Consider the following 12,833-nt stretch of genomic DNA (forward strand, 5'->3'; position numbering starts at 1 on the left):
CTCCTCTGACTCTCCTCGGGCCCTCCTCTCACCTCTGACTCTCCTCCAGAGGAATCCTCTCTCTCTCTTTAGGAGGGGAAAAAAAAGAAATAAAAGGCTGCTTCTCTCTCTGATGTGGTCTCCAGATGCTGCTCTCTCTGCGGCGCCGTTGAAAGGCCATTTCTGGATGCCTCTCGCCTCCTCATAAGAGCAGATATGTTTGAGGGTTTCGCCCCCGCCTCGTCCCCCCTGCCCCCCCCGTCCCCAGGGAGCTCAGACTCGCTGGTAAATGAGGCGGGGTTGCGCTTTGTGCAGGACAGGCAGTGTAGAGCGCCTCAGGGGGGCTCGGGGTGCGTGTGCATACCCCCCTCCCCTCATTCGAGCTGCCTGCCATTCAGTCTGCAAGGGCAGTGCATCCAGAGGATACCATGAGAGAGAGAGAGAGAGAGGAACCACACAGGAGGGAGGGAGAGAGAGAGCGAGATAGAGACTACATGGAAGCTGAGCCATATGTGGAACAGATAACAAACACCACTCAACCTGAAGGAAGTGTGTGTGTGTGCACGCGTGTGTGTGTGTGTGTGTGTGTAAATGTGAGAGGAACAAGTGAGGGAGAGAAAGGGGAGAGAGCAGAGAGTGAGAGAAAGAGGGAGAAAGAGCAGAGAGAGAGAGAGCAGAGAGAGGGAGAGAAAGAGGGAGAGTGAGAGAGAGAGAGAGAGAGAGAGGAGACAGAGGGAGAGACAGAGGGAGAGTGAGAGGGGGTAGAGAGAGCAGAGGGAGAGAGAGAGCAGAGAGAGTGAGAGAAAGAGGGAGAGAGAGCAGAGAGAGGGAGAGAGAGAGCAGAGAGAGTGAGAGAAAGAGCAGAGAGGAGAGCACAGTAGGATGAGGATGGAGTGTGAGAGAGAGAGCGGACATGAGGGGAAGCAGCAGGATAAAGAGAGAGGGAGAGAGAGCAAAGAGAGGGAGAGAAAGAGCGGAAAGGAGAGGAGAGCGGGGAGGAGGAGGAGGAGGAGAGGGAGAGAGTGAGTGGGAGGAGGAGGAAGGCATGTGGTGTGAAGAATGGGGGAGGGGGGGGAGGGAGAGGGGAAGGGACACGGGGAGAGTTTAGGCCGGGCGGTAATGGATTGATCAGCACTGCTTTCGCACCTCTGTCCTGGGATATCAGGGGATCCTCTCCCTGCTGCAGAGTGACGCTTCCCCAGTCTTCCCCCAGCGTGCAGTATGTCTTACATTCAATATTCAGGTGTGAAATAAATAATTGAATCCCGCTGTATGTACTGTATATGCGAGGAGCTCCATAATGCATGAGCGAGCATGCGGACTCCCAGCTCTCGCGGCTCCCCCTGCCTCTCCGGCTCGGTGTGTTCATCTGAACGAGCAGACTTCTTCTTCAATCAGCGCGTTAAAGAGCTTTGCCATATTTGCTGAAATTGCACGTACTGATGCTCTGCATTTTCTCTCTCTCTCCCTGCTTCATCATCTCTCACCCTTCCTCTCTTCATTCTTTTTTTGCATTTCTCCTTTGCTTTCTCTCTCTCTCTCTCTCTCTCTCTCTCTCTCTCTCTCCATTTCTCATTGTTTTTCCCCATCATTCCCTCTGATTCCTCCTTTCTTCTTCATCTCTCCTGGGGTCTTCGCCTCTCTTTCAATCTCCCTCCTTTCTGTCTGTCTCTTTTCCTCCCTCCCTCTCTCCTTCTCCCCCTCTCCCTCCCTCCCACCCCCCTCTCTCCCTCTCCCCCTCTCCCTCCCTCCCACCCCCCTCTCCTTCCCTCCCTCTCTCTCCTTCCCCCTCCCCCTCTCTCCCTCTCCCTTTCCTTCTCTCTCCCTCTCTCTCTCTCCCTCCCTCTCCCTCTCTCTCCCCCTCCCTCTCTCCCTCTCTCCCTCTCCCTCCCTCCCACCCCCCTCTCTCCTTCTCCCCCTCTCACCCCCTCCCACCCCCCCCCTCTCTTCCTCTCCCTCTCCCCCTCTCCTTCCCTCCCTCTCTCTCCTTCCCCCTCCCCTTCTCTCCCTCTCCCTCTCCTTCTCTCTCCCTCTCTCCCTCCCTCTCTCCCTCTCTCTCTCCCTCCCTCTCCCTCTCTCCCTCTCCCTCTCCCTCTCTCTCTCCCTCTCCCTCTCTCCCTCTCTCTCTCTCTTCCTCTCCCTCTCTCTCTCCCTCTCTCTCTCTCCCTCTCCCTCTCTCTCTCTCCCCCTCCCTCTCCCTCTCTCCCTCTCTCTCTCTCTCTCTCTTCCTCTCCCTCTCTCTCCCTCTCTCTCTCTCCCTCTCTCTCTCTCGCTCTCCCCCTCTCTCCCTCTCTCTCTCTCTCCCTCTCCCTCTCTCTCCCCCTCTCTCTCTCTCCCTCTCCCTCTCTCTCTCTCTCCCTCTCTCTCCCAGTGAAGGAGACTGGTGGGAAGCTCGCTCCCTCACCACCGGCGGCTCCGGCTACATCCCCAGTAACTACGTGGCTCCGGTGGACTCCATCCAGGCTGAGGAGTGAGTCCCGAGTCCCGTCTCCCCCTCGCCGCCAAACAAAACCACGCTGGCCGTCTGCGTCCCCCCCCCCACGCGTGTCTCCGTCCCCCCAACGTGGGGGGGGGCAACAGCAGGAGCCAGGAACAGCATAAATATTTCCACGCGTTCACTGTGCGGAGTTAATGGGATGGGATGGCTGTGAAAATGAATGAAATTACAGAGTGATTTACGTCTCCGGAGTGGCGCGTCCCTTCCGAGGTCCGCGCCGGCTAATGCCACTTTTATTAGACACACTAACTATGAAATTGGGTTAAATGCAACATGTTTAATATTGAAAATGTCACCAGGAGAGAATGTGTGCTGGGTTCTCTCCGCATGCTCACATTACACCCCCCACTGGTGCAGTCACAAGTCACCGAGAGATATCGTTCTCCCAGCTCTGCCCCCACCCCCCCCCCCCGAGTCCCTGACATGAATAATGATGTGATGATTTTATTGCTGCGCTGAAAGATGCAGTCTTATTATGCACACAATATAGCAGGCTGAAATTAACTGAGGTTTGGGGAGGGGGGGGGGCAGATCCAGTTTGGGAACAAAGGGACTCTGGGCGTTTCAGAAAGACACTTCAAATCTCTGGAGATTTTCGCTGGCAATTATTACGCCACTGTTGTTTTTCGTTTCTAGCCTGAGCCCAAAGACAAATAGTAATTTAGCGTATTTTATGTGGTGCAGCTCTGTAAAATTTAGCGAGCCTTGTGGCTCTCTGTCTCTGTCTAAAAACGTTTATGAGCCGGCGCAGCCCCATTGCATGCTGGGAGGGGGGTCTCTCCCTCTCTCTGTCTCTCCCTCCCTCCCTCTCTCTCTCTCTCTTCTCCGCCACCACTGGTCGGTCTCGGCACATCTCTGGTGTTTGGCTGAGTAAACAGGCCCTAATTAGAGTGCTACCCCCCCTTGTCTCCGCGCCCCACAGCTGGTACTTCGGTAAACTCGGCCGGAAGGATGCAGAGAGGCAGCTCCTGTCCAACGGCAACCCCCGCGGCACCTTCCTCATCCGGGAGAGCGAAACCACCAAAGGTAACCACGGCGACGCGCCCGAGTGACAGCGGTGTCGTCGCCGCGGGCGACAGCCCGTTTCCGAGAAGAGACCCAGCTCGCAGTGTCACCAAACTCTGTGTCTGCATGCAGCATTGAAATTCATTCTTTTGAGACACGTCATTAGGTGTGCTTTTGGACTGAGCGTTCCTAGAAACGCAGTCAAAGCACGTGTGTGTGCGCGTGTGGATGTGCTTCAACTTTTCAAGCATGCTCATATGGTGCTCACATTCAAGTGTCTCATTTGCAGCTGACCCATTCCAAAGTGTGGGCTTTTGAATTTCGGGATTGGTGGAAACGACCGTCCCACAATTCCCCAAAATGTGCTTTGAAATTAACATTCATTCACCAGACATCATTTAATGCGTCAGTGAGCACTTAATGCGTACCGTTAGTTTAATGGGAATTGCGGGGCATTGCAGTGTAGGTCAGCAGGTGTCTTCCTGGATTTTATCCTTTAAAGCCTCCGCTCTGTTTTAGGTGCCTTCTCCCTGTCCATACGAGACTGGGACGATGTCAAAGGAGACCACGTCAAGCATTATAAGATCCGCAAGCTGGACAGCGGGGGGTATTACATCACCACCCGGGCCCAGTTCGACACTCTGCAGCAGCTGGTCCAGCATTACTCCGGTAAGGACAGTCAGAACGTTACATAACCAGACATCATTCGAATTTCTGACAAGCAGTTGCAGTGACGTCATTAATTTAAAAAAAGTTTGCTCAAATGTTACTGTAACTTGTTGAACAGGTTCAACATTGTCATGTGAAGCTTTAACAAGCCAGGAAAATACGGTTTTAAATTAGTGTTGTTTATTATTACTGTTTTTTTATTTATTTTATAATGTTATTTTAATAATGCCGTATTATGTATGTGCTGTTTTATTTATTGCTCACATTTTAATCCATTTTTAGAAGCCGACAAGGGCAGAATTTTCGTTCTTTGGTCTTAATTTCCTTCATGTGCTGATCCAAAAGCGCACTGTAATGACTGTCTGTGCTGTAGACTGCCGTAGAGTCTCCGGACATGTCAGACGCAGAGGCAGAGAGCGGCTTTAACACCAGCAGCCTGGGAGCCATACCCGTGAGACACAGCATGATATGATTTGGTGTGAAACAGGAGGTGCAAAAGAGGCTGTGAAGTTCAGAACGTGTGTCCCTCAGCGCAGAGGATGGTTTTTAGACTTTGCTAACCCTGTTCCTCTGTAACTGTCCCAGTTTGAAGGGTCCCAGTTTTGTAGGCCAGGAGCTTATGAGGGGGTGGTGGGTCCCTGGACCATCTCTGTCCTGTGTGTGAACAGACTCCATTTCCACCCGTGTGTTTAAAGGAAGATCCCAGAGCCCTCGCTCTGGCTCAGTGTGAATGGCGTGATATCTTTCAGCCCACGCCCCAGTTAGCACATCGACATATTGATGGTTTAATGCATTGGAAATGAAGGCTATGGATTTCTGCTGTACGTAGTGTGGCGCGTTATCTCACTCCTTTATCGGCCTCCATGGACACGACGCTCAGCCCTGCCTTTAGGGGTGTTTAACGCCCTTCGCTATGGATCCGGCTGGGTTTTCTCACAAGACTTTGTCCCTTTTCTGCGCTCTGCGCTGTGTGATGCCGCTTATCGTGCGCTGTATCTTTTTCGCTTCTGCCAAAGCTGTGTGCAGCATTCGCTTTGTAACGTGTGCGAAGCTCTCCACGTCACCCTGGAAACGTCATCTTCGCCGTCATACCGTAAACGGAGCATTTCCACTGGCCCCAAATGTCCTGCTGCTTTTCTGACCCCAGAGAGAGAGGGAGAGAGAGAGAGAGATGCAGAACGAGAGAGAAAGAGATGCAGAACGAGAGAGAGCGAGAGAGAGAAGGAGAGAGAGAGAAGGAGAGAGGTTGAGGGGGGAAAAGGGGGAGAGAGAGAGAGAGCGAGAGAGAGAGGGAGAGACAGACAGAGAGAGAGGGAGGAGAGAGATTGGGGGGGTTGAGGGGGGAAAAGGGGGAGACAGAGAGAGAGAGAGAGAGAGAGAGAGAGGGGGGGGGGGGGGAGAGGGAGAGACAGACACAGAGAGAGAGGGAGAAAGAGAGAGACAGAGAGAGAGAGAGAGAGAGAGAGAGGGGTGGGGCGGGTCGATGTGGCATGTCCTGTGCCGTTTCTCAGCAGAGCCGGCAGTGATAACGGCCATGCCAGCGGCAGCTGGGTTTGCCCTCGGCCGCACCGGTGCCTCTCCCCGCTCAGCGTATTGACCGCTTTTATGACCGAGGAGGGGACGTGCTGTGCAGCGCGGGCCCCCTCTCCGCCGCCCGCGCCCCCAGCACAGATGGGCTCTAATTGCAGAGGTGTAAATGGGGTCGGGGGAGGGCCCGCCTTTATCCCCGATTTACTGCCCTGAGCAAACAGCTCCTGCCCGGTCACACGGAGCTCCACCCCCCCCGCACAATCAGCTACAATTCACAGTGGATCATAAAGAGATGTTCCTCATCAGTGTGAGAGGCTTTTGCCTCCAGACTGCAGTCAATATCGTCATCGCTGAGATGTGAGTCATAAATGTTTGCAGGGAAATTTATGAATCGAAACGTTTTTTTACTTCTGAGTCCTCGTGGTAGTTGCACAGGCTTGTTTTAATAAACTGGCACAGTTTAGTGTGTTGCCCCTTATGAATTTTCAGTGCAACTTCAGCTGAGCAATATGGATTAACCACCACCACCCCCCTCCCCACACACACACATACGGGAGATCCTGTGTCCTGGTGCATTTAAGTGGAATTTCAGGGTGGTTTCGAGGTGCTTTTGGGGGGCTTCAGAAATGAAGCCACAGGACCAGGTTCAGGGAGGGAGGGTGGTAGTAGGCTGTCTTTACCTGCTCCTGCTGCAGCTGTAACCAGGGCTTGCTGTAGGTGCTTTGCTGGGCGCAGTGCAGTCTATTTTGTTTTCTTTCTCTTTCCTTCTTGTTTTCTTTCTCTCTTCTTCCTTCCTCCTTTTCTCCTTCTCTCTGCCTCACTGCATTCTCTTCACTCTTCTTCATTCTTTTTCTTTCTCTCTCTCTCTGCATCTGTCTCCTTGTCTTCCTTGCTCCGTCTGCCTTTCTCTCTCTATACTTCTTCCCTCTGTCTCTCATTCTCTCTCTCCCTCTCTGTATCTCCCTCCCTCTTTCTCTCCGTCCTTCTCTCTTCCTCTCACTCTTTCCCTGCCTCTCTCTCTGTACTTCCTTTCCCTCTCTCTGTCTCTCTCTCTCTCTCTCTTTCTCTCTCTCTCTCTCTCTTTCTCTCTCTCTCTCTCTCTCTCTCTCTTTCTCTCTCTCTCTCTCTCTCTCTCTCTCTCTCTCTCTCCCTCTCTCTCTTTCTCTCTCTCTCTCTCTCTCTCTCTGCCTCACCCTGTGCGTGTCTGCTTCCTGTGCCCGTATGCAGAGAGGGCTGCCGGCCTGTGCTGTCGCTTGGTGGTGCCCTGCCACAAGGGGATGCCCCGCCTGGCCGACCTGTCCGTCAAAACCAAAGACGTGTGGGAGATTCCGCGGGAGTCGCTGCAGCTCATCAAGCGTCTGGGGAACGGGCAGTTTGGGGAGGTCTGGATGGGTACGGGAAGACCTGCCACAGTAACGTAGCTCTCCGAGGCAGCATGGAGGCCTGGCTCTGAACGGGCCGGGTCATGTGACCACGATTAGTCGTCTCAGTGCCAGAGTGCCCCCACAGCCTGGAAGTCAAACACCCCCTGCATTGTGAGGAATAAGATTGGGAATGTCCAAGATTTAATGTCTTGAAATGCATGAATTTCATTGGCTGTTCCAGTGATAAAATGAATTAATTTCATTGGCCACTGCACTGATAAAATGCATTATCCCATCAATAAAATGCATTAATTCATTGGCTATCCCAGTGATGAGTGGGATATCCTGACAGGCCAGAAAGAAGTGGGGAGAAAGGCTATTGGATGACTGGCGTGGAAACCGCGCCCCTTCAGCGCCGAAGCCGGCCTCCGTGTCCCTCTCTGCATGTTCCTTTCCCTAGTAGTTAACCCTTTGTGCCTTGCCTCCCCTTCCTGTAGAGAGTGCGGATGGTTTGTGCTTTAATTTAACGGGAGTGTGTGTGAACAACTCACCCGAAACTGTCGGCCTGGCTCACGATGCATGGGAGGTCGCCAGAGACTCGCTTGAGTTGGAACTAAAGCTGGGTGCGGGATGTTTTGCCGAGGTGTGGTATGGTAAGGGCAAAAAAACATTCCGTTTATTTTTATTTTTATTTATCGTTTAGGGGGCGTCCTGGAAAATCTCAGCAACCCACAATGAGACAAGAATGTCGATTTTTTGGGGGTTTTTTTTTTTTTTTGGAAGGAAAAGGAGTTACTTGTCTGGTTATTTGTGCACTGTAGGAGTTTGCGTTTTCAGTTCCACTCCGTTGTAGAACAGACACTAAAGATAATAGATAAAGATTAAAGATTAAAGATAATAAAGATGGTCTCACGATGTCTGAATGGGGTTAAGGCAGTACACGTGCACGCATGTACGCATGTGTGTGTGTGAATTTGTGGGTTATCGACTTTTTCCAGGACACCCTGACATCTTCCAAACTTTCCAAATTCTTCCTTTTAATTCTTCTCTATTTTTCATACCAGAATAATATATGATTGAAACACACAGCAGTTCAGTCTGTCCTGTTTCCTGTCCTCTCTCTAATATCAGTGCTGTCGTGGCCTGATTTGATCATTTTTGTGCTACTACACAATCACATGTGTCATGTGGAGAAGAGGAGTTATTCTCTGTTGGAATGCCCACTGCCTTAGATCATGGCTGTGGCCAGAGTTTCCATTACCTCTGAGCCTCCATGTGCCTCCTGAAATCCCCCCCCCCCATTGGCAGATGACACAGTGGTACTCCCTGTCACACAGACTCAGTAGATTGTGTTAACACACTCCTGAATCCAGCACTGGAAGTGTGTACGTGAGATCTGGGAGTCGTGTGAGTGTCACCAACAGGGGCGTGCTTGCCTTTAGGTAGCATCTGACATTTGATGTTGCATGGGGCCATTGTTGGGGTTATTTTTTTAGCTTTAATAACCGTTAGGAAACGTTAGCTTGCAGGCTTAATTTGCACACTTTGTTCCTGACTTGTTCGCCATGCTCTGAAGGTACGTCTGTGGCCCCTGTTGCTACAGCTGGCATGGTTTCAGATGAAGGAATTATTGTGCCTATTGCTTTTAGTTATCATCCTTCGATGGATTATCCTCTCTGACGTCGGGGTATTGTGCAGTTACTAATCACGTCAGTTCTTCATCTGGTCTCTGTACTGATTGTAAAATTGGAGATAAAGCCGCGCACGCATGTCCTTTAGGACGGTTCTGTTGCATGCAAAATAAAGGCAAGCAAACTCCATTACTCTCCTATCAAGTTTTCCCATGCAAGATTCGCTCCCTGCTTGAACAATCACAATTGTTATGATGAAAATAATTTGGCCCAGTGGTTTTTGTTTATCCTGCAGGAAGTGTGTGAGATTCATTCCGATTCAGAATCGGAATCACTTGTTTGTTCAGACTCACATTCAGAATCGGAATCACTTGTTTGTTCAGACTCACATTCAGAATCGGAATCACTTGTTTGTTCAGATTCACATTCAGAATCGGAATCATTTAACTTACTCAGATTCAGAATGGTATGAAGAAGCAATCAAGGGAATGGAATCTTGCACTGGGTGGTGGTGTATGTGTGTAGGGGTGTGTGTCTATGTGTGTGTGTATGTGTGTAGGTGTGTGTGTCTGTGTGTGTGTGTGTGTGTGTGTGTGTGTGTGTGTGCGTGCATCGCACTAACGCCCGCCCACTCGTGGTTGGCAGGGACGTGGAACGGCACCACCAAGGTGGCGGTGAAGACGCTGAAGCCGGGCACCATGTCGCCCGAGTCCTTCCTGGAGGAGGCGCAGATCATGAAGAAGCTCCGGCACGACAAGCTGGTGCAGCTGTATGCCGTGGTGTCCGAGGAGCCCATCTACATCGTCACCGAGTACATGGGCAAAGGTCAGGGGTCACGGCCGGCTGCGCTAAGCTCCAGCACCACACACACACACACACACAGCTTTAGCTTCTCTACCGTCACCCTGCTGAGAGAGGAACCAGTATGGCCAAGCGTTTCAGTTCTCCCCACACATTACATTATTGGCATTTAGCAGACGCTCTTATTCAGAGTGATTTACATCAGTTAGTTTTTTTTTTATTACAGCGTTATCATTTTATACAGCTGGATATTAGCTGTATAAATTGTGGGTTAAGTACAATTGTGGGTTAAGTACCTTTCCCAAAGATACAGCAGCAGTGCCCTAGTGGGGGAGTTGAACCGGCAACCTTTCGATTACATGTCCGGCTCCTTAACCACTATGCTGCACTGCCACCTTGAATGACGTAACGCGGGGCTCGAACCTTCGTCTCCATGAAGCTTGCGGTTTTAATGCAGTGTGTTACACCACTGGGCCACACAAACTCAGAAATTCGGAAAAGTTTTCAGAAAAGTGCTCATCAGTCCTGATTTCGTTTGCATGTGTGGTACTGAAGCACAGAGCTAATTAGTCTCACGTCTGACAGGTGGGTCTGTAAAAGCCCTTAAAAAGATGACCTCACACCATGGTGCTTACTGATGCTTAAAAATAGTTCTTGGGCAAAAGATGACATTGAATCCCCCACAGTTTATTTTGAATTAAGGTTTTGAATGAAGTTTATTAAAAACTGTACTTAGTACTGTAAGTATTAAGAGTGTATTTACAGTATATTAAGTGACTTCTCTGAAATTAATATTGTGCTAGACACTATTTTCACAAGTTTTCACCACATTTCTGTACCAGGAAAAAAAAGCCATAAATATTATAGTTATGACAAAAAAGGATTCTGTGTTCAGTTCATTATGGATTTAAATTTATGTCTGTGTGATCAGATACGCAAGTTCCCCATGACTTCAGCCGGTCCAGAGGCGAAGCCATAAAGTTTATGACCCCCGTCGTAAAACGGCATAAAAAGTCAAATCTGAACATCCCCCTGATCACTGCGGTTCTGGCCCCTGTGACTCGTCCTCTTTCAGGGAAAGCTGCTGCTCTTTGTCCTCCCTGTGATTGGCCCGGGGGGGTGGGGGGGGGGGGGGGATTTCTGTTGCTCTGTTCCTGTCTCTCCGCATCGCACTCGGAAAGGCGCTAATGAGGCCCTTATTTCACATCTGCGGAGGTCTTCCAGGAAGCTGTCATTTCAGAGCGCTGCTCTTTAACTGTTAATGCCCACGTACAGAGAGAGAGCGAGGCGTGTCTATGTGCGATGTGTGTCATCCACAGGCAGAGATCCCAGCGTCCATGTTGCAGATGAGATCTCGCGTTCAAGAGAAACGTTGAGATAATCACAGGTTTGCTGGGAGGGTCAGTGTTAAATATATATGTGTTAAAGCTTGGTGCCTTCTCTCTTCAGGAAGCTTGCTGGATTTCCTGAAGGATGGAGAGGGTCGAGTGCTGAAGTTGCCCAACCTGGTTGACATGGCGGCTCAGGTAAGCTGTCTGAGCCTCTGTCTGTGACAGTGGACTGCTGCTGTCTGTGACCCTGCTGAGTTCTGTGTGTGTGTGTGTGTGTGTGTGTGTGTGTGTGTGTGTGTGTGTGTGTGTGTCGTACTGCTTTCTGATGGCTGAAGGCTGGTGTGGTAACTTTACTGGGCTCTTTGCCTCCATTTGTAGCGTTTGTAAATGATGACCCAAGAGTGTGTTTTATCAGTGTTGGGGGCGCGACTATACCCTCTGCCCATGCGGTGTTGGGGGCGTGACCGTACCCTCAGCCCATGCGGCGTTGGGGGCGCGGCCGTACCCTCTGCCCATGTGGTGTTGGGGGCGTGACCGTACCCTCAGCCCATGCGGCGTTGGGGGCGCGACCGTACCCTCAGCCCATGCGGCGTTGGGGGCGCGGCCGTACCCTCAGCCCATGCGGTGTTGGGGGCGCGGCCGTACCCTCAGCCCATGCGGTGTTGGGGGCGCGGCCGTACCCTCAGCCCATGCGGCGTTGGGGGCGCGGCCGTACCCTCAGCCCATGTGGCGTTGGGGGCGTGACCGTACCCTCAGCCCATGCGGTGTTGGGGGCGCGGCCGTACCCTCAGCCCATGCGGCGTTGGGGGCGCGGCCGTACCCTCAGCCCATGTGGCGTTGGGGGCGTGACCGTACCCTCAGCCCATGCGGCGTTGGGGGCGCGGCCGTACCCTCAGCCCATGCGGTGTTGGGGGCGCGGCCGTACCCTCAGCCCACGTGGTGTTGGGGGCGCGGCCGTACTGTCTGCGGGCCCCTAAAGCATCTCTCTGTTTGCAGGTGGCGGCGGGCATGGCCTACATCGAGAGGATGAACTACATCCACAGGGACCTGCGATCCGCCAACATCCTGGTGGGTGACAACCTGGTGTGCAAGATCGCCGACTTCGGCCTGGCCAGGCTGATCGAGGACAACGAGTACACGGCACGGCAAGGTGACCCTGCTCCCCACAAACCCTGACCCCACCCCTCCCTCCACACGGTCCCCGCCCTGACCCGGCCCCTCCCCACACGTCGCCTTTCCCCGTGCCAGCCGGCTGAGGTCATTGGAGGAAGCCCTCCAGCTGCACCGTCATTGCCTCTCCTTGACCTCTGACCCCAGCACTGCAGTCATGTGCTGGCTGTCTGTACTGATCCCTTCCTCCTGCAGACTGTGAGAGCACTGAGCCCCTCCCCTTCCCCTGGGAGAATGACCTGCCATAAAACCTGCCATCCAGCCTTTCACAGTCGGAGAGGAAGAGCCCACGGCAGTGTCTGCCAGCCCTGCTGCTGGTGGGCCTCTGAAAGCTGCCTCTCTTCCCCACTGAGTTGAATTAGAAAGTTTTGGTTCAGCCTCTGCTGAGCTGCTGAATTTTGACATCCCCTGACAGTTATCTACTTTAAGTAAGAAACAGATCTCAATTGATGAAGCTTAAGTAATTAATTCTCATAAGCCCCGAAACGATTAATGAATAGAGCAAGCTGTTATTTATGATCAATTACTTTGTCCCTCAAAATGTATGATGGAACGAGAGTGAATTGAGAAATACCCTATGTACGTGTGTGTATTATGTAGCAAGATAATCACACCTCCAGGTACATATTTCTTGCACATCTGACTTATAGCAGATAATTGTCCAGAGTGAACTCCAGATCAGTGGTGAAGTAACAGTGTGGTGAGTCTTAAGCTATGATTGAGCCCAGCTGGAGCTAAAACCACTAATCCACCCGGACCAAGGCTGAGAAGCACTGGCCAAGAGAGCAAGTCCTCATTCCTTCCCTCGGTTTCCCAGCATCCTCCAGCGTTGCAGTCGTGCCTCCATGAGGTCACC

At 51.9% G+C, this 12,833-nt stretch overlaps 1 protein-coding gene across 3 annotated transcripts in view; it reads left to right on the top strand.

The window, feature by feature from the left end:
- Window positions 1–12,833, top strand: part of fynb (FYN proto-oncogene, Src family tyrosine kinase b) — a 57,728-nt gene that overhangs the window by 42,749 nt on the left and 2,146 nt on the right. Inside the window, exons 5-12 of one of the 3 annotated variants that reach the window (XM_036549270.1) lie at window positions 2,351–2,449; window positions 3,399–3,502; window positions 4,001–4,150; window positions 6,908–7,072; window positions 7,542–7,697; window positions 9,321–9,500; window positions 10,926–11,002; window positions 11,804–11,957. In XM_036549270.1, the coding sequence (XP_036405163.1) occupies window positions 2,351–2,449; window positions 3,399–3,502; window positions 4,001–4,150; window positions 6,908–7,072; window positions 7,542–7,697; window positions 9,321–9,500; window positions 10,926–11,002; window positions 11,804–11,957 (1,085 nt within the window). The remainder of the gene's footprint in view (window positions 1–2,350; window positions 2,450–3,398; window positions 3,503–4,000; window positions 4,151–6,907; window positions 7,073–7,541; window positions 7,698–9,320; window positions 9,501–10,925; window positions 11,003–11,803; window positions 11,958–12,833) is intronic. The other 2 variants (XM_036549268.1, XM_036549269.1) reach the window with 2 other exon arrangements.

Source organism: Megalops cyprinoides, chromosome 17 (assembly GCF_013368585.1).
Source record: "Megalops cyprinoides isolate fMegCyp1 chromosome 17, fMegCyp1.pri, whole genome shotgun sequence".
Lineage (NCBI taxonomy): Eukaryota > Metazoa > Chordata > Actinopteri > Elopiformes > Megalopidae > Megalops > Megalops cyprinoides.